Below are 19,578 nucleotides of genomic sequence, written 5' to 3'. Positions count from 1 at the left end.
CCTGAGTCCATTTTTTACAACAATGACCTTTCTAGCGGCACAAGACCTGAGACAGAGGTAGTCCGCTAGGGCATTGTTTGCTTCCCTTCCTTCCCAGGAATATGCGGGCCAAGGTTTGGCTGAGGGCCATGTAGTTTCTGCCATTAATGAAACACACTACTTTTCAAACTGCCTTACTACAACCAAAACAAGTTTTCCTGTCAACCTACGCTCCCCACAACGAAAGTGTTGCATCGTTTGCAGGCGCGTCTGGTACGGATACATAAGGTGAAAATCCCAAAGGTCATTCGTGTGGGAATGGCATGCCATAATGACATTCACAAAGCTGCAGAGAGCTGCGATCAGCACACAGCGCATCGAAGGAGTCGCATCGGCAGTTTCCCCGATCCTCAAAATGTCGTCACGCGACATCTTGGAAAATCACAGGCAGCGACGCGACCCGCGGTGAGCTCAGTCGCGCGGACTGCGTATTTCTGCTGAAAAAAGACAATTTCTGGTTTCTTCTGCCTAATTTAAATCTGATATTCGAGTTCGCAGCATGAAAAACTGTGGGTTTCTGCTGAAAGCCCAATTTTTGCAAAAAGTGCTGCAGTGTCCCTTTAAGCCAAATTTCTGAGAATAGAGTCAAACCCCAATAACAGTTTTAATAATATATCGGATATAACAATGGGCAGCTGCTGCACCGTCAAGTTTGCCATGTGTTCTAAGGTAAAATAAACCGCTTATTACAATGGTGTCATATTATATTATCGGTTATAACAATCAAATATGGTCACTGAAAGTCAACAAAAATGCAGAAACGCGGCAACCACAAAAGTGTGTGTGTATGTGGAGACGGCGACAACGCCGATGCAGCGACATTAAAAAAAAAAAAAAATAAGGAGAAGAAATCGGAACAGAGCGCGTCGAGCCAATGCGTTGGTCGGGTGCGCCGGGGAAGCTTGCATGCCGCGGAGACGCGGGGGGAGGACGGAGCGCTTCCTTATGCGGGGGAGGAGAGAAGGCGTAAGGCGCTGCTACGCACGGCCATTCTGAGGGAGAGCTTTGAGTGCTCCCCCTAGAGACCGCCCGTGGCCTAGATTAGCATCTTCTCTGCCTCTGCATGGTGGAGCAGTCCATTCTAAGGGCGCACTGACCATGGTGTGCTGCACAATTCTCCCCCATTCGCTTTGTCCAGGCCCCTGCTTTGCGGTTGCACGTTTCGTGGCAGGCATGCAGCAGCGTTCGTGCATGTCTTTTTAGCATGGTTCTCCCAGTTTGGCATCATCGTTGCCACAACCTTGCTGGCCCTGGATTTTCCGTGAACAGCAATAGAGGAGCCTCCTTCAGGTAGCGCGACACAACCAGTGCAGAAAAGGAAGCGAACGACAATACCGTTAGAAGTTAAGCTGAACATCGTACGTGAGCACAAGGACGGCATAAAAGTGCGCAAATTGTGCTCAAGTACGGCCTGACACAACCGACAGTCTCGACAATCATCCGCAACGCGCTCTAGATTGAGAACGAAAGCAATGCCAGTGCTGCCCATGCAATGGACAACGGCCGGGAAAGGGTTCGACACAGGGCCTACAAAGACACAGAACAGGTGCTCTACCAGTGATTCCTGAACGCCCGTGCAGCGAACCTGCCGATTAGTGGCCCAATTTTAGCAGAGAAGGCGAAGCACTTCGCATACCTCCTGCACAAGACCGATTTTCCACCCTGGTAGTGGCTGGATTCAACGGTTCAAGGAGAGACATGGAATCGTCTACAATGCAGTCATGGGCGAGGCAGGATCGCTCGATGTCGACGCTAGGCAGAAGTGGTTTGAGGAAACACTGCCCTGCATCTGAAGAGCATACGCGGACCGGGACTTGTACAATGGGGCTGTATTTACAGATGCTACTGTCAAGGATACACGCTGTCAAAGGCGATCCCTGTAAGGGCGGCAAGAAAAGCAAATTGCACGTGACCGTCTTCTTGTGTGCCAACATGGACGGCAGCGACAAGTGCCCCGCCTTCGTCATAGAAAAACTCAAGAATCCCCGCTGTTTTCATAGTGCCGCGAGGATCCCGGTTTGCTACCGTCATAACAGAAAAGCATGGATGACGCGCAAACTTTTCCGTGAGTGGTTGGTCGAGTTTGATCAGGGGATGCAGCGCGAAGGCAGGAAGGTGTCACAGGTTCTCGATACAGTAAAACCTTGTTAATTCGAACTCGGTTAATTCGAACTTACGGTTAATTCGAACTGACGCTCGGGTCCCGGCATGGCCCTATGTATTTCAATAAGAGAAAACGCCCAATAATTCGAACATGCCAGTATCCACAACGGTTAATTCGAACTAGGAGCCCGTGGCTTACACAGCTCCTCGCAGACAGAAGTCGGCCCATACCGTGTACAATGCGCAGAAAGATTACTAAAGACGCAAAAAACAAAATCTTTCAAATCTGCCCGCGCGAGCACGAGACGAGGTGCGCCCTCGACAGCCACAGCGAGCATTCCGGTGCATGCCGTAGCAGGTTTTCGCTGCCAGGTGCCGCCAGGCTCCATCACACCAACGGTCCGGCGCAAGCCGTTGCAGGTTTTGGCTGCACCGCTGTTGCTGGGTGCGCTTTTGACAAGCCTTTTTTCTTTTTGTCCTGCGGTCACGTTGTGTGCACAACGCAGTTGTCGGTGTCGTGCATTTGTTCGTGCCGCGGTGGTCCAAGTTTTACCGTTTTCGTTGCCTCACCGCTTTGCCAGCGACGACTCATCGATTGTGACAGCCATGGCAAACCGCGGTAAATACACAGCAAAGGACCTCAAGACGAAAATGGAGATTTTGAGTGAGGTGGGACGTGGTGTCCTATCCAAGACGAATATAGCCAAAAAGTACGACATCAAGAAGAGCACGCTGTCAACGTATCTCAGGAACAAGGAATCGATCAGTGCTGCCTTTCGTAAAGATGTTATGGAGCCCTCTCGCAAAAGGCTACGGACGTCGGCCCATCCCGAAGTGGAGAGTGCCGTAATGGCATGGATAAAAGAAGTTCGCAGCCGGAACATTCCATTAAGCGGGCCCATAATTGCTGCGAAGGTTGCAGTCTTTGCCAGCCAAATGGGCATCGAGTTCGGCGCGTCGGAAGGCTGGCTGTCGCGTTTCAAGGCGCGTCACGGGCTGAGGGGAGTCAGCTGAAGTCGACAAGGAAACGTGTGAACAGTGGGTCTCCAGTGAACTGAAGGAACTCCTCGCTGATTATGCGCTCAGCGATGTATTTAATGCTGACGAGACGGCGCTGTATTTCAAATTGCTCCCCAACAAGACCGTCACTTACAAAGGCGACACTTGTGCTGGCGGAAAGAGAAGCAAAGAAAGAATCCCCGTCATGATGTGCTAAATGCGACGGACACGGAACGATGCCGCTTGCTGGTGATCGGCAAGGCAAAGAAGCCTCGCTGTTTTAAGGGGGGAGGCTACTCTTAGAGAAATTTTTTTTGTTTCTGCACCAAACTTAATCAAAATGCACACCCTTTACTATTTTTTCGAGCCGATTTCGAAAATGTGATTGCTTTTAAGATACGTTAACTAGTTCTCAGGATACACTTAATTAGCTCCTTATAATTACCATGAACAATGGGGGAAAAAGGACCTTATAAAGGGTTACAAATGGCACATGGTTAGATTCTAGAAAGAAAGAGGGATGCAATGTTGGAAGCAGTTTTTTCCTTTTATCATTATAAGAGATTTTAAAAGACACTGAAACTCAAGGTACAAATCGTGCCTAACATGCAATCAAGAACTAGAGCATTTAAAAAAAATTCTGAAACATAATTAAAAATTATGCTTCCAACATTGCATAGCCTACACAACTAGCTACGTGCTAAAAAAAGAATTATGGTTCTATCTGCCATAGATGTCGAGATATGCTAGTTTGGGATCTGCTGAGTGTCCAAAATTTTCATTTTGAGAAAAACAACAAAAACAAAGAAAGTGCTGTTTATGGAAAAATGCATCAAATTTATTCACATATTGGTATTGCCGGGTGCTTAATACCCCCCTGGGATATAGTCAGTCTGACTACAGTCATTGAAATGGCGCTTTCTCAGCGTGCGCTGCAGAGTTTCCGCCGACTTGCGCTTCTGTATAGATGCAGTTTTCCGTTGATCATCTTTCTCGTGCATCCGCTTGCGTGTCTGGGGGCTAGGCATTAGGCTGAGCTCTTGCAGTATACGAGCAGCAGTCCTTTCACTACCGGCATTGAATTTCATCACAGCTTCAGCCACAGCAGCCTGAACGGTGAAGAGAGAAGCATGCCGTTCCTTTCGGGCAAGTGCCCATATCATTGCATGCAAACTCTCATTGTTGTTTTGAGTCTTGCCTCGTTGGCAGCGTTCCAGCAGCCTCCTGTCTGAAAGCCTTTCGTATATAGGCAGTAAGGCACTGCAGACATAGGATGGCAAATTGTATCGGTGATGTGGCATAGCTTCACCTCTAGCCTCTGCCGCATTTTGCCGGCACCAAGAATCAGGCCCTGTTGGACATAGGCTGTGGTTGTAAGTAGAGTCGTTCGATGTCACATGATGGTAGGTAGCCATCACAGCTTTGTGAGTGGCCTCCACATCACCTATGTGTGATTTGAGCGCCCATGAATAATAGGAGCTCATTCTGGTGATCAAATCTTGGGTGAGTTTGCCTCTTCCACCAAATGGTTCTCCAGCAGGACCCTTCTGCCTGGTGACCAGATTGCGCAGCGCAGTGCCCATGCGTTTTTGCACGTGATTTACGCAATCTTCTTTCTGAATATCAATGTAACCGTACACTTCCGCTTCTTTCAAAGCAGGGAACGTGCGGCTGTCCCCGTCCGAGAGCATTGTGGTATAACGGAGGTTATGCTGCTGTAGTGACCGCTGGAATAGGATCAGGGCAGCCTCAACCTCCATTTCACCAGCCTTTTTGCTCGTATTTTTTTGGCAGATATGGCTCTGCTTCCAGGCTGGGTATGTGGGGTCGTCTTCTTTCGGGCCCCGTTCACACGCGGCGCAGAAGTTGCTCAGCACAACGAAGTCGAGAACAAGTCCCGTGAACAGTTCAATGACAGTTCCGATGCCAACGTGCGAGGAGTGTCCACGTGTCATCCAGGAACCGTCGAATGAGACCGCGATGTTGCGTGGATGCCCAATATTTAGCTCTGCGTAAACTTCCTGAACTGCTCGCGCACAGTCGGAAGTCAACTTATGGGCTGCGCGATCCACTGCTGGCGTCAACTTCGTCTTGACGTACTTTTGCCAAGTTCTTGCGTGCAGACCGCGGTGCGATATATTCATTGTCGAAAATATATCATTCAGCGCCGCACGTTGATTTCCGGTCGACGGTTCACGCGCGGCGAGCTCCATCGCGATGAAATGTCTCCACAGTTCGTGCACACCAGATTCAGTTTGGCGGCAAGGCCGTATTCCCTTTCGGATTTGTCGATGTTTACGTCGCCGTCGCACACTTTGCACTTCACAGACGCCAGCATTTCGTTCACTAACTTCAAGCTTACAATCGTGAAGGTTGTGTCGCTAAGAGGGGCGATCGTGGCGTCAATTCTGTCGATGATCTCAGTCTTGCGCTCCGTTGCTGCAGCCGCTGCCATCTGTTGAATCTTCTCTTGGGCCTTCCTGTCCCTTTCTTGTATGTCACAAGTTTCTAGCATCGGAGTATCGCGACGAACGCGACCGCTGTCCGAAGAGGTTTCCGCAGTCGGCGCCGCCGTTAGGCCTATCCGGGTCGGCACTTCCCGATCCGCTGGCGGAGGCATATCCAGGGCGGTCGAGGTTTCCACAGCTCTCGGGGTGTCCACGGCTCTCTTCATGTTGCTAATCAGCGATTTTTTTCGCTTCTTTCCGTACTTGTGAGAAACACGGAATTTCGGAGCCGACGTCGTTATCGTTGCAGGCCGCTCCACTCCGACGAACGCACTTTGGCAAGATGGCTACCGCTTGTGCGTCGCTGACGCTCCCAGCAGACGACGCGGGGCGCGTCAACCAATAGGATAGCGGGCTTCAGTCACGTGCACTGCCTAGCGAATAGCGTCGCGTGTTTCGGCTGGTCTTTGCCGGCATTTTCTCCCTCATCCAATACGCGCAAAAGAACAGCAATGGCGCGAAATTGAAAACGAAAAGCAGCTCTTTCAAATGAGACCAAGATGGCGCCGATCGCTTCAGTAGACGACGATAGCGTGCCGCGGAAAAAGAACTGTCCTTGCGCGAAAATTTCCTCAAAGCGAGCGCGGATATATGTTTTTCTACTCATTTTACAGTGTAAATATTGACTCTAGAGGTTAGAAAATTCACAGACTGGTAGTAAAACAGTTGCAGATTTCGAAAATTTTATTTCTGAGAAATCGATTTTTTCGCAATTTTTTCGTCCTAAAGAGCCGCCTCCCCCCTTAAAGGCATCAAGACGCTTCCTGTTGATTACACCACAAACAAAAAGTCGTGGATGACACGGGAAATTTTCACCGACTGGCTGCGCAAGCTAGACAGGAAATTCGCTGCACAGAACAGGAATGTTCTCATGTTCGTGGACAACTGTACAGCTCATTGTGACGTGAGTGGACTGACAGCAATCCGCTTGGCATTTTTGCCTAAAAACACGACTTCTGTGCTCCAGCCTATGGATCTTGGAGTTATTCAGAACTTAAAAACGCTTTACAGGCGCCACCTCCTAGAGAGACTTCTTCTTTGTTTGGACAGTGGCAAGTCGTACGACATCGATTTGCTTGGAGCTGTCCACATGCTGGCATCATCGTGGAATACCGTCAAGCCGGAAACTATCAAAAATTGTTTCCGCAAGTGTGGCTTCGGTGACGCCCCGGAAGCATGCAGAGCGGAGGTAGCGGAGGCTTCGTTTGATGATGACTCCGTCGTGCTCGACCGTGGCTACGCGGCTTTGTCGGAGGGTGTCACCTTTGAAGCCTACGTTGACGTTGACAATGGTGTGGAGACGTCTGGGCCCTTGAGTGATGAGGATATAATCGCGGCTGCATGTGCTCCACAGGGCTCACGGGTGGCGAACCCGGCTGAAAGCGATGAAGAGTCCGACGAAGGCGGCGATCCGGTGCCACCCCCTAGTGCATGTGAAGTAGCGTCGGCGCTTGATCTCGCTGCACGATACTTCTCCGCCGATGAGAATTCGGATCCTGCGCTGGAACTTTTGGGCAAGCTGCAGTCGATGCTTGTGGAGTCGCGGCACAAGAAACGCAAGCAAACGCACATTACCGATTATTTTTCCGTGTAAATAAACATGTTTTGAAGCTCGCTACTCACACGAATGCATTCCGGTTCTTGTTTGCGGCGCATGACTGACCGATTAGTCCCGTTCATTCGCCGTTGCGGCTCGATTGCAAAAATTATCGGAATCGCCCTCCGTAAACGTGCAGTAGCGCCTAGCCCTCTTTACTCATGGTAAGAGTCAACATGTGAGCTCGGCCAGCATAGTGGGCCACGATGGCGCTCATTCCAGTGCTCGACTGTTAATTCGAACTCCACTTAATTCGAACAATTTTCTCGGCCCCTTCGAGTTTGAATTAACGAGCTTTTACTGTAATTGCACTGTGCACCAAACAGCTCAGAAGCTCTCGCATGTGGAAGTTTTTTTCTCCCACCTAACACCTCTGCAGGCTTGCAGCCTATGAAATCAGGCGTGACTGCTTGTTTCAAGGCACTCTATCGCCGATGTGTTTTGAGCAGGCTCGCCCTGAACCTTGACATTTCTGCCTGAGAACGCCGACCGGCGCCAGACTTGAAGATCTTGCTCCTGATGGCAGTGCAGTTCATTTTTGGAGCATAGGCAGAAGTAAGCTCCTTCCCCACCATGAACTGCTTCAGGAAGACGAGCTTCGTTGGGGATGACGGCGACACGGAAGGTCGCGAAGCTCCTGCCAACACAGTGATGACCAAACTTTGTTCAACAGTGAGCGGTACTGATGAACTCATCGGGACTTGAATTTTTACATGCCGACGACACAGTCGCGACAGATGAAGAGCTGACAGACTAGGCTATCGTCGCAGCAGTCACTGGTGCGGAGGACGGCGATAGTAGTAACGACGAACAGGAATCTGTGCAGGTTACGTTTCACCTGAAGGCTTTGAGAATGATCGACTCCCTGTGGGACTTCGTTTTTGCTAAGAACCTTCCATAGCACTATGTTCAGCAGTTGAATGCCCTGCGGAAAGATGTCGGCCAGATTGCCACGAAACAGACAATGCTAACGAATAAAAAGCCTAAGCTACCTTGTCCTCATTAAATGTGTAGTTTATAATGTTTTCTTTGTTTTTTAGGCCTAACCCGGTTATAATGATATTTCCGTGACACTTCAATATTGTTATAAGTAGGTTTGACTGCATGAACAAACTCCTGCTCCCTTTAGGTTAGTTTTCAAGGGAGTCTATTGTAACTAGGGATTTAAACCAATAAACACTAATAAAAGTTTGATATTTACATTTCCTGAAATTCGGTTTTAACTGAAGATGGACGGCATTTCTCATACATGTCACAACTAGCTGTCTAGTGAGTACCAATTAGTGTTCACAGGGGAAAATAAAGTGCTGGAACCAGAATTATAGTGAGACTGCAGTACCTTGGGAATTTATACTGTGGTTACAAGTGTTCATCCACAACCACAAACTCGGCGCCTCATACACAAGCACTGTTGACTTGAGCACGTTTTACCGCTGCATGAATGATTATTAACAACTTGTGGAGTTGCAACAAGAAGCTATCAATTCGAGATCAGGCAAAACCGGCATAAAACTTTAGATGTTCTGGCTTTCGCAACAGTCAAGCGGCAGTTTTATCAGTGCCGTCCACCTGAGGACAGTAGTCTCACTTGGCACATAATAACTGAGATTTTAGAAGTACACTTTCATTTAGGTTTCTGACTTCATCTTTTGCTGTGATTTCCTTCTCACATGACAGCTCTTAGTACAGTCATTTGCATGTTAACTGCTGCTCAATCAGCTGCTCATATAAAAACAAATGCCACGGTAACCTAAGTAACTTTTGCCTGCTGAAGATCATCATATATATATTACAAAAAAAAAAAAAATCTCACACAGCAGGTCAGTGGCAACGTTACCCTGGAATGCTTCATTCACTTTATTGCCAAAGGCATTGTATCTTAATTTTTTATGAAATTAATCTAGTTGTATTCGTAACAAGATAAGACATGTTTGGTTTGTAAGGTTTAACGGCGACTCAGGCTGTGAGAGACGCCGTAGTAGAGGACTTAGGAAATTTCGACCACCTGGGGTTCTTCAACATGCGCCGATATCGCACAGCACACGGGCGCCTTGCTTTTTGCCTCCATCGAAAAGCGGCCGCCGCGACCGGGATTCGACCCCGCATCCTTGAGAACAGTAGTCGAGCGTCTTAGCCCCTGCGCCATCCCAGTGGGCCAGACATGTTATGATATGAGAGGCAGTAACTAGGTGTTACCAATGCACGATTTGCAGTGGCTTTGCTATGAGGCCGGTCAGGACTAGCAATGCCTAGCGAGCTCTGTGTTGCCACTACCCTAGCAGGTAACGCTGCTGCAAGAAGGATGCCATCAGTGGGGGTAAAATGTATTTTTGCTTTTACTTTGCTATTAATCCAGGATGTAACTGACCTTCATGCAGCAATTCCTTGATATTACAAAGTTCCTCAATTACCAAACGTCCCCCCCATGGAAGCACGTGTATTTGATAACTTCATGTAACGAAGCTGCTACTGCAGTTGACCGTGACATTACGAACTCTCTATGCCAATCAACTGTTAGCTAGTGCCGAGTTACTAGAAATTTGGCAGACCCATACAAAAAAATTCACAATAAAATTATTAAATTCACGTCTGCAATCTCAACGAGGGGTCACAGTTGACAACACCCGGTGCACCAGCACTATTGGCACCTTTAAGTAATGCAGCAGTATCCACTGCTTTCACTTTCAGAATGTTGCACTATGCGGCATTACTATTACAGTTTATGCTCAAAACAAGCAAAAAGTAAATAATAAAGCACAAAAAAAAGGGGGGGTGAGCAGCGCGCTCCCATTGCCACTGCGTGCTTGCTTGCAAGATTCCAGCACCAATAGCTCATGTGCATGGAAAACAGGACGGCTGATAGCGATGATGACACAAGGCGAAGTGTTTGAGAGGCAACAGTGGGGGGCAGACCGAATGGAAACATGCATGAAGAAGCAGGCGCCTCCACGGCTGGTTTAGCTCTAGCAACAGTGGAGCGGCCGTGGGCACTTTTCTTGACAACCCGTGGTGCTTCTGCCTTCCTCACTCTGCCCGCCTCACCCACAGACTCACTGCGAGAGCACACAGAGGAGGTGGTGGCGGATGCTGTGGCAGTAACAGCATCAGCATGGTCACAAAACATTTCTCCCCATTTATGACTTCGATGAACAGGAATCATTTTCATTTACATTTTGCACTGTCGTTGCAATCTTCGCACAAACTGTGCATATAACAAAAACCTAAATGTAACAATAACTGCGGACTTTTCTCAATTTTGTTATAACCAGGCATAACTATACTTGGACTATAGATATGCTAGACTACTTAGTACTATCCTTTGACTGTCATACTACTGTAGTTGCACTGTAAAGGTTACTGAAAAGTGAGAATGTGATAGCACCTGCTTCGCATGCCACTCAGTCACCTGAACGAAGCATTCATGCACAAAACATTGGGAAGTACTAGCCAGGCACAAGTTCGCATGGTTGTTCACGCTCTCCCTACACAGTGAAGGTGCTGCTAGCATGAAGAATAATCAACTGTGCTTCATATCATAACTGCGCAGCAATAGTGCAACTAAAGGCCCATTGGAAAGGCAGGAAAAGCGGTTCTGTAGTCATTGACTGCATCTGAATCACTGAGAGATATGCAGTTTTACACAAAATAGAGGCAATGATGCCTATGCAGCTTTAAAGAGAGGAGAAAATTGCGAACCTCTTTTCTGTTCTGTTCTGTTGATTTATGTTCAGTGTTCCTTTAAATTTGGTGCAAACCTAAAGATAAATGTTTTAACTGCAATGTCCCCTCATAAACATCACCTTAATTAGCTTCCAATTCTGCCCATGTAAAACAGCTTTCCTTCATTGCAGTAAAATGCTGCTCACGCTATTTTAAAACTAAACCCATGTTGCACCATGAGAACTAAACAGAATTTTAAAAACCTTACATCTGCGTCATCAACATCCAAGGCTGAAAAATTTCCAAACGACGTGAGGTCCTTCAGGCTTGACATGGTGCCAAACTGCTTCCCCAAGTTCTGCAAATCCAGAAAGAAAAGAATAAACACAAATACTGTACAATACATTGCATAATATTTGGCAAAGATTTTCGTGTGTTTTAAGTATACTACTGAAGAAGAAATGACAAGAACTGAGTTAAACGAACTAAATTTTGGTGCCCCGTTTTCCCATTAATAAACCAACAATGGGTGTTAGCAGTAAGTGAACAAGTGCCGCTCATGTACTGTGCAAGGAAAGCAATAATCAGCTATTCGAAGATGTAAATGTGTATTTATGAAAACAAGTCTTCCTAGGTGGTCATGCTTTTAGTGGTGGATTGTCTCTTCATCGCTTGCGCACTGTGTACCAACCCACGCAAAGGAGCATGACCACTTGGCGTGCATTCTCTCAAAACACAAGCCAGCTGGAAGGCGGTGCAGTGCCATAGTGCCTGCGTTAGTCTGCGTGACCAGATTAGAGCTCAGGTGTATAAAACTCCGTTAGCTGATGCCACACTGCTGATACGATCAAAAGATTTTGCCACTTTGGCCTTATGTTGACTTTTTTTCTTCTTCTTCGTAACGGTTACAAAAGCTTTACCTGCCTCATTTAACTAAACATACTACAGTAGCCGACCGACTTTTCGGACTCCAATAATTTGGACTTGCGTGATATTGCGGACTTCAGTCAGGAACCTCAACGTGCCCCATAGGAACGTGTACATTTTCATGACCGATATTTCAGACGCTATGGTGTTCAAAAGTTCTATTTTTTAGACCAAATTTGGCACCAGCAATACTGTGAAGATTGTTTTTGTGCAGATTTTTGCCTCTGCAGATGTGCAGCCTCCAGCACAACAAAGGACAAGAGACGAGAGCACCTCAAAGACAACTTTGCATCACTGTTAACTTCCGATGATGCAAACCGCCCTAAAATTGTTGCAACAGAAAATTCCACAAAAGCTGCCGTTAACAGTCGCAGACTTTGGAGCTTCGATCAAAAGTGTTATGCACTCACTCACAGTCAGACTAATTTAGTTGATGTGAATTAACTGCTCTGCTCAACTGTTTCGGGGAAGAGAAAAGAAAAAAATATGCGCATAATTGAAAAATATGCCAAAGCGCTACTTCTGATGAGCATGTTTCATCTGAAACCCAATCCCCATATGTTTAACAGTGCTTGTAACCTTCTTGGAGCCAAAGATGGTGACATCCTGTGCACACTGAGACTGTAAGAGCACCGCAGCACCGAAATTCGCAAGCAGACACTCCTGCCAGCCGCACTTAATGTATTCTTTAAATACCTTGTTCATGAACTTTTTACAAGACCCTGAACAAGGTTCATATTAGTGGTTCAACAGCGCTACACAGAAAGAGAAAAAGATGAGACACACAGACAGGTGCTGTCCTGTCCATGCGTCGTCTTATTCTCAGTTCGTGCTATGTAGCGCTGTTGGTTGAGCCACTAATGTGAATCAACACCAACTAGCCCAATCTGCCGTCCTTCTACTGAACAAGGCTACTGTTATAAAAATGGTATGGTAAAGTATACAGGGTTCAATGCCCTAAAGTGACATTGGCTATGAGGGATGCTGTAATTTAACCACCTGAGGTTCTTTATGTGCACTGGCACCTCACGCTACGTATACGGGCAACGCTGCTGCCGGGGCTGGGATCAATCCCCGTAGTCAGGATCAGCAGGCTGGCATATACCCATACCTGCCAGGTTCACAGAAAAGGCATTAGGGAGATCTCATCAAAACGGGGAGGGGGGTGGAATGAAGGAGTTACTAGGCATTTATATTGAATGAGTTGTTTTTATTTGGTTCAAAAGAGTGGGAATTAGGTGGTTTTTGTTTGAAAACCACTGACGTGCCACATCACTGCTCACTATTGGGGAATCTTCGATGTGGCAGATGCTACCCTTTTCAGAAATTCCTTTGAGTACTGCTGAGCGTAACAGTGACTGCGACACTTAGCCAAAAGAATGTGACTGAGGGTTGTGTCGGACATGGATGATCTGAACTGCCTCTCACATTCAGCATTGCTGTGTGGTATACAGAGGATTCCAAGCATTACTGCTGAGATATAACTAAATTTCTTTTGCCCATCTGCGCCTTTCAGCTGGGAGATGGCGCTCCACTGCCTGTCAGCACGTTCCTCTTGCAGCACATCTTGGGGAATGTCAAACACCTGAAGTTTGACAAATTCCATTTCCAGAGAATTCAAAGCTTGGTCTTTCGACTCTTGCTGCTTTAGTGGCAGTAAGACCGGAAACCGCTCCACAAAGAAAAGCACATTCTGAAAGGACATAGTGTCGATGGATTTCAGCTCTGCGACTTTAGAATTAATTACAGCATTGTCAGCCAAAGGGAATATGAGGCGAATATAATCGCAGGCAGCGATCATGTACTTCCGAACAGCTTCATAAAATTGTTCTTGCTCACTTGGCTTGAGTTTCTGAACAATGCGTTTGGCTTCCAGTCCCACCACAATCTCTTCATCATCCTTCTGTCCATCTTTGTCATCGTAATCAACTGTAAGTAGGTCCTTGTGTTCCTTTAGATGGCGTGGCTGCATAAACCTTGAAAGGAGGTCTTCAAGAAGCCCAAAAAGTAAAGATTGCTGTGCGTGTATTTGAGGAGCTAGAGACTGCAGCCGACAGTTCAATGCCTCAAAAACAGGAATGGTATTATTCAAAAAAAGACAGCACGCTTTGTTGAGGTCCGAGCTCAAAAACTGAAACCACCTCTCTTCACGTGTTATGCATGGTGGCCTACTCTGGTCCACCATATCAGTGGCCTTAGCCTTTTTCACTGCCACTGGTGCAGCACCTGCTGCCTTTTTTCTCTTCAATTTGCACAGCATGTGTTGCAGTTCTGTACTTTGCGCCGACACCACTGGAGTCTGGAATTTGGTAGTATGACAGAAATTGCGCATTTGCGGCTTCTTTTTTCACCTCATGAAGGAAAAAACTCAACAGAGGTCCCCACTGATTCATTAACCTTTCCAGGCATTTCCCAAGCGACAGCCATTGAGTTGGCACGTGCTTCAGAATTTTTCGGTACTCAACGCTATGCATTTCTTGGAAATGCTTAAGGGCAGCTTTTCTTTTTGCACTTTTTTCCAAATAAAAAACAATATCTACGAGGACTTCGTCCACCTTCGCTGGGAGCATCACGCCGCTTTTTCTGCAGCAATGTTGATTAAATGGCACGGACAGCCAATTATAATAACGTTTTCATGGGCTTCAGACAGCACTGCCGCTACGCCATTTTTCTTTCCCAGCATGACGCTGGCGTTGTCAGAGCCAAAAGCTATGCAGTTAGACAACGGTATGTCCAAGGAATTCAGAGTATCTATCAGCAATTTGGCGATATTGCACCCAGTTGACTGGCCCTCTAGGGTGCTCAACGCAAGACGTTTGCTATCGATCACGCCAAATTCTTCAACAAAATACGTAACCACGATCGGGTACAGCTGCGCTTGGCTGTCGTTACTGCCATCCACGGCAACTGAAAACAGACTCTTTTTCAGGACACTCACCATGCTCTCTTGTGCGTGACGCGCCATTTCACCGACAATAGCTGTCGTCTTGGTTCTAGAACATGCGTAGCGCTTCGCAATGTCAGACTTTGGGAACAATTTGCGCAACAGAGGTCCCACGTGCTCAGAGGCGCTCAGCGGGACGTTATGCTCCAACAAGAAATCGGTAAACAAGCACTCCGCACGGATGACACCGCTGTCGTCTTGTGCACCGAAAAATCTTGGAGACGCTGTTGTTTGTCTTGGCACTGAAGGTTGCTTAAGTGCTTCTTCGACGAAATGTGTGTAGCCAAGACGAAATGTGCGTTCTGCCGCTGTGCGAGATGCTGATGTCACAATTGCAAACTGTGCAAAAACGCATGATGCTCGCCTTTCCGAGACGGCACAATACATCCAAACTCAGCAGTATACTGCCTTAGGAAGACCTGAAGATATTTCTTGCGCTCTTTGCTCAGCGCCATGGCCGAAGACTACGTTAACGCGGCACTAAACAACACACAACGCACGCCTCTTGGAAATCGCACTAGACCATGCAACTGAGCTGCTGAAGGTAACAAAGAACACAAGTAAACACGGAAGTTGCCTAAGCAAAAACCGGTGTTAGTGTAGAAACATTATAGACAAGCGTCAGCCCGTGACGTCAGTGGAGATGCGGCGGCGCTGGCGACAGCATTGACTTTCGTGGTGTAGGCAAAAGCGTGAGCAGTCTGCATTGGAAGCGCGGCGCTTGCTGCGTTTTCGGGCATAATTCCCGATATTTCTGAAAGCTGTGGTGCGGTTGATTTCGCCACGAGGCACAAGAAACAAAATAGCACTTGTTTTAACATGTTTCTTGTGGTCGGATAAAGATGAGAGCGAAGGGCAGCGGCGTTGAGAGCGACAAGTAGACACTTCGGTGACGGATTGCCTTCGCGGCTAACGTGCGTTGCACTTTTGCAGACACGATATTCCGTGTGCGTATGATCCCGCAGGGAAGCTGCACTGTGAGTTCCATTCACCTACAGAATTGCCCGTGCATATGTTCACAGAGAAAAGGACACAAAAGCTGCTGTGAAGGTAACTGCAATTACCTTGAGCGGTCACTCCAGCGCGATATTGCCGAAATAACAGGCCCGCAGACTTGTAAAGTAGCTTTTCTCTGTTTTTACTTTCACGAGTTTCAACGAGTGACTCTTCATCACCGGTTCTATAGTAACATCGTTATGATCCGGGCAGTCTCGCAGCGTTATTTCTCATATTCTTAAATTTTCTTTTGGAAAGTCATTAAGATCCTGACGAACGAATTAAATATCCACGTACAACCTAGCTCTGATCGAGCAGGATATTTAAGTATATATGGTACATGGAGTTTAATGTCCCAAAGTGGAATCAGCTATGAGGGGAGTAAAATAAGCATAATAAGGTGACGCGCATTCGAATAAAAAATTTTCAATTACAGTGAAACCTCGTTATAACGAACAGTTAAAAAATCTGAAAATAGTTCACTCTATCCATAATTCATAATATAAAATTTCGTAGAAAATACATGCAAGAGCAGCAAAATTCAATCAGAGAAGGCACAGCAACTCTGAGGGTGCCTACTTGGGTCACGTCCATTTGGGTCACGTCCATTTATTTACGCGCAAATAACTGAGTTATCGCGGCCTGCTTTTTTGTGTTGATCGCGTTCCGTATCACGCCCTGTTCCACAGTTTGCAAACGCTCAACAAGGGCAAACCCACTGCTCTCAATAGCACTGCAGTGGCGGCGCAGTAAATTCAATGCAGCAAGCGCGAATGTTCTCATCGTCTCCAGGGTCAGCCTGAGGTTCATCTGCGGGATGTTCAGAAACTTCCACAGCGATTTCGGCGTCAGTCAGTACAGCCGTGGTCGCCCGATGCCGTCGTCGCCTACAAAGTCCTCTACAGTCATTGTTGCGGCCATGTCACCAACAAAACGAGAAAAATCGTTCCAGGCCTCATCGAGCTCGCGGAGCTCTGCTTTGTGGGAATCGTCCCCTTCGTCATTTGATGCACGGGCCTCTGCTGGAACAAAACCTGCGTGCCGAAAGCAGTTGGCAATCGTTTCGCCTTTCACGCTGTCCCATGCTTCATAAGAAGCTTCACGAGAAGAGTGTCAATCAGTCTCCTCTTGTAAACTGCCCTGAAGGCCCTGATTTTATCTTGAGCTTGGTTTTTAACGTCAGTGCTGCTCTTTTTTTCACGTTCACTGCCATCACAGCACTACACACACCCGCGCACCCCACTTGATACGACGACCGATGGCCACCTCCGCCGAACGCTACGACGCCGCTGCTAACACTAAAACGAAAAAACACGAAAGACGCAAAAACCAAAAAGGCAAAAGCAACATTTGATCGCGCCGCAGCCGCTGAAGCGGTGCTGTCAGTGATTGTGAGATGCGAACGATTTCTCACGGCCTCTGAGATAACCTCCGCACGCACAAACAGGCGCGCGGGGGTGATCTCGGAGGCCATGGATTTCTTTGGCTGTCAACTCCCAATGCCGTCATGGCATCTGTGGCACTGTCAGCGCCTGCGGTAGTCCTGAACGTTTGCTGCGCCGCACAACACACGTGTAGTGCAACGAAGCCTACCTCCTGCTATTAAAGTGAGGTAGTGCTTGGCGTCTCGTAACATCCGTTTTATGCCGAACCGCGTTCGCTATGGGAAGTTAAAAATACATGTGTTTGACAAAAATATTTCGGAAGAGTTCAATATATTCAATAATTTGTTATGTGCGTGTTCGTTATATCGAGGTTTGACTGTACATTCAAAAACCTCAACAGGTCGCTGAGGTTTTTGAATATAATTTTTTTAATATATAGGTTTTTGAGAAAATTCGCTGCAAGCACAGCGCCACCTTTGTTTACAAACATGACGCCTGTCTATAGGCAGAAATTAAGCAACTGGAACTTTAAACAAAACCCGACCTTAGGGCCACGCCTGAACCGCCCCAAGCGGTGGTGGCACTACAGTCTCAAAGAGCAAAGTGAAAGTAGTTCTGGCAGTTTTAGCTACTGCACTTGGCCGACTATGCTTTTTAGACCTTTCACTGATCACAGTGTCAATCGGTGTCAAGCGGTAGATAGCATGGAGGAAGGAAAAAGTTTTTCCTTCCTCCATGGTAGATAGCCTTGGAGCTATGTGGCCAGACTAGAAAAAGGATTTGGCCAAATGTGGGAGCGTTTCCAGGAGATTTCTGTTTTGGTCGTACAATCGTACAAAAACATCAAGATTCGGGAGTCTCCCAAACCTGGCAGGTATGTACAGTGAAAGCTTGTTAATTCGAACCTCGATAATTCGAATTTTCGGATAATTCGAACTAGACTACATGGTCCGGCCAAGCTCCATAGAAATCTGTGTATAAAAAAGCCCATTAATTCGAACGCCAGTCGGTTCCGCTACGGATAATTCGAACTGCGCACTGCCGCGTCTGGGCGGCTTGGTGCACATCACGCGGCAAAAAAAAAAAAAAAAAAAAAAAAGGAAAGAAACACTTCCGCGATCGGAAGGCATAGTTAAAGGCTGCACACGTCCATAACAGGGACAGAAGATGGAACCAGGTAAAACCATGGAAAAGTGGGTAAAACTTAAAGGCGCCATGACCGGCGCGGCGGCCGGCGGCGTTGGAGGGCGGGGACGGCAGCCACGGCAAGGTCAGGCCGCGACGGCGGCGGCTGCCTGCTCTCTCTTCTGCGCAACGTAGCTCGGAACTAAGTACTCGTTAATTCCAACCCTGTTAATTTGGAAATAGGGATAAGTACTGTCGGCGCGGTCCCAGCCAACGCCCATGAAAGGCTATGATCTCGGACGGGCACTACGGGTTAAACTTTTTTTTTTTTTTTTGCGATAGCCATCCGCCCTTCCAACTATCAGTTGTCAATGGAAGCACGCGAGTCAGCCACGATCATGACGCCGCTTTTAGCACCGGTCGCTTCAAAAGCCGCTTGCTACTATCGCGCGTTCCGATTATTGGAGTGGCGGTAGACACGCCCGCCCCAGTCGCTCATAAAGTGAACATACTGAAAAGGAGGCTTACACAACCGGACAAGCGCTGGCACTTTGCCAAGTTTGCTTCCCCCCACCCTGCTGGAGCTAAAGTCAAAAGATAAACACGCTGTTATCGCTGCGCAGCATCTTGGCCCACTGCCAAGAAATGTGTTGCGGACCGGGCGCGACGACTGACGCCTTTATTATTATTTTTTTTTTTTAGATTCGGTGGCACAAATTGGGGCTGGGTGGGTTCATTATGCGAGCGGGTTCGTTACGCGACTAAATACGGTACATTTACAGTAATACAAATCGTTCTCGTCAGTTTTTTCGAGGCCATTCGATAATTCGAACATCGGATAATTCGAACTTTTTTCCCGGTCCCGTGAAGTTTGAATTAACGAGCTTTTACTGTATATCATATTTGCACAATTCTTACGCGCACCTTTTTTTCAGAAATTAAGCATTTAAAAATATATGCACGTTACAATTGGACTCAATACTGAAAAACCTAAATAACGAAACCGAAACCTCAAAACACGAAACAAAGCAGCTCAATAAACCATGGCCAGTGACATTGCCATTGATATCAGCAAAGCCGGTGAGCTTCCGGTGAGCCGCCTCTATTTATTTATTTATTTTTTTGGTTGAGTGTTTGTCCAGGTATTCCAGCCGCACGATGTGTGCTTAAATCATGGTATCATGGCTCAAATAAGCCCGTAAAGTATCACGTGCGCGCCGAGGGCACAGCGTAGAGCGACTGGCTCTGTGAGCAGGCCACCAAGCGATCTCAAGACAGCGACGCTTGGGACATTGC

At 47.3% G+C, this 19,578-nt stretch overlaps 1 protein-coding gene across 1 annotated transcript in view; it reads right to left on the bottom strand.

The window, feature by feature from the left end:
• Positions 1–19,578, bottom strand: part of LOC146201780 (neuroguidin) — a 70,877-nt gene that overhangs the window by 15,800 nt on the left and 35,499 nt on the right. The window contains exon 10 of the mRNA XM_084587735.1: positions 11,174–11,263. Coding sequence (XP_084443861.1) covers positions 11,174–11,263 — 90 coding nt within the window. The remainder of the gene's footprint in view (positions 1–11,173; positions 11,264–19,578) is intronic.

This window comes from Amblyomma maculatum, chromosome 1 (genome assembly GCF_055883805.1).
Source record: "Amblyomma maculatum isolate TAMU_Amacu chromosome 1, ASM5588380v1, whole genome shotgun sequence".
NCBI lineage: Eukaryota > Metazoa > Arthropoda > Arachnida > Ixodida > Ixodidae > Amblyomma > Amblyomma maculatum.
This window is presented reverse-complemented; position numbering and strand designations above follow the sequence as displayed.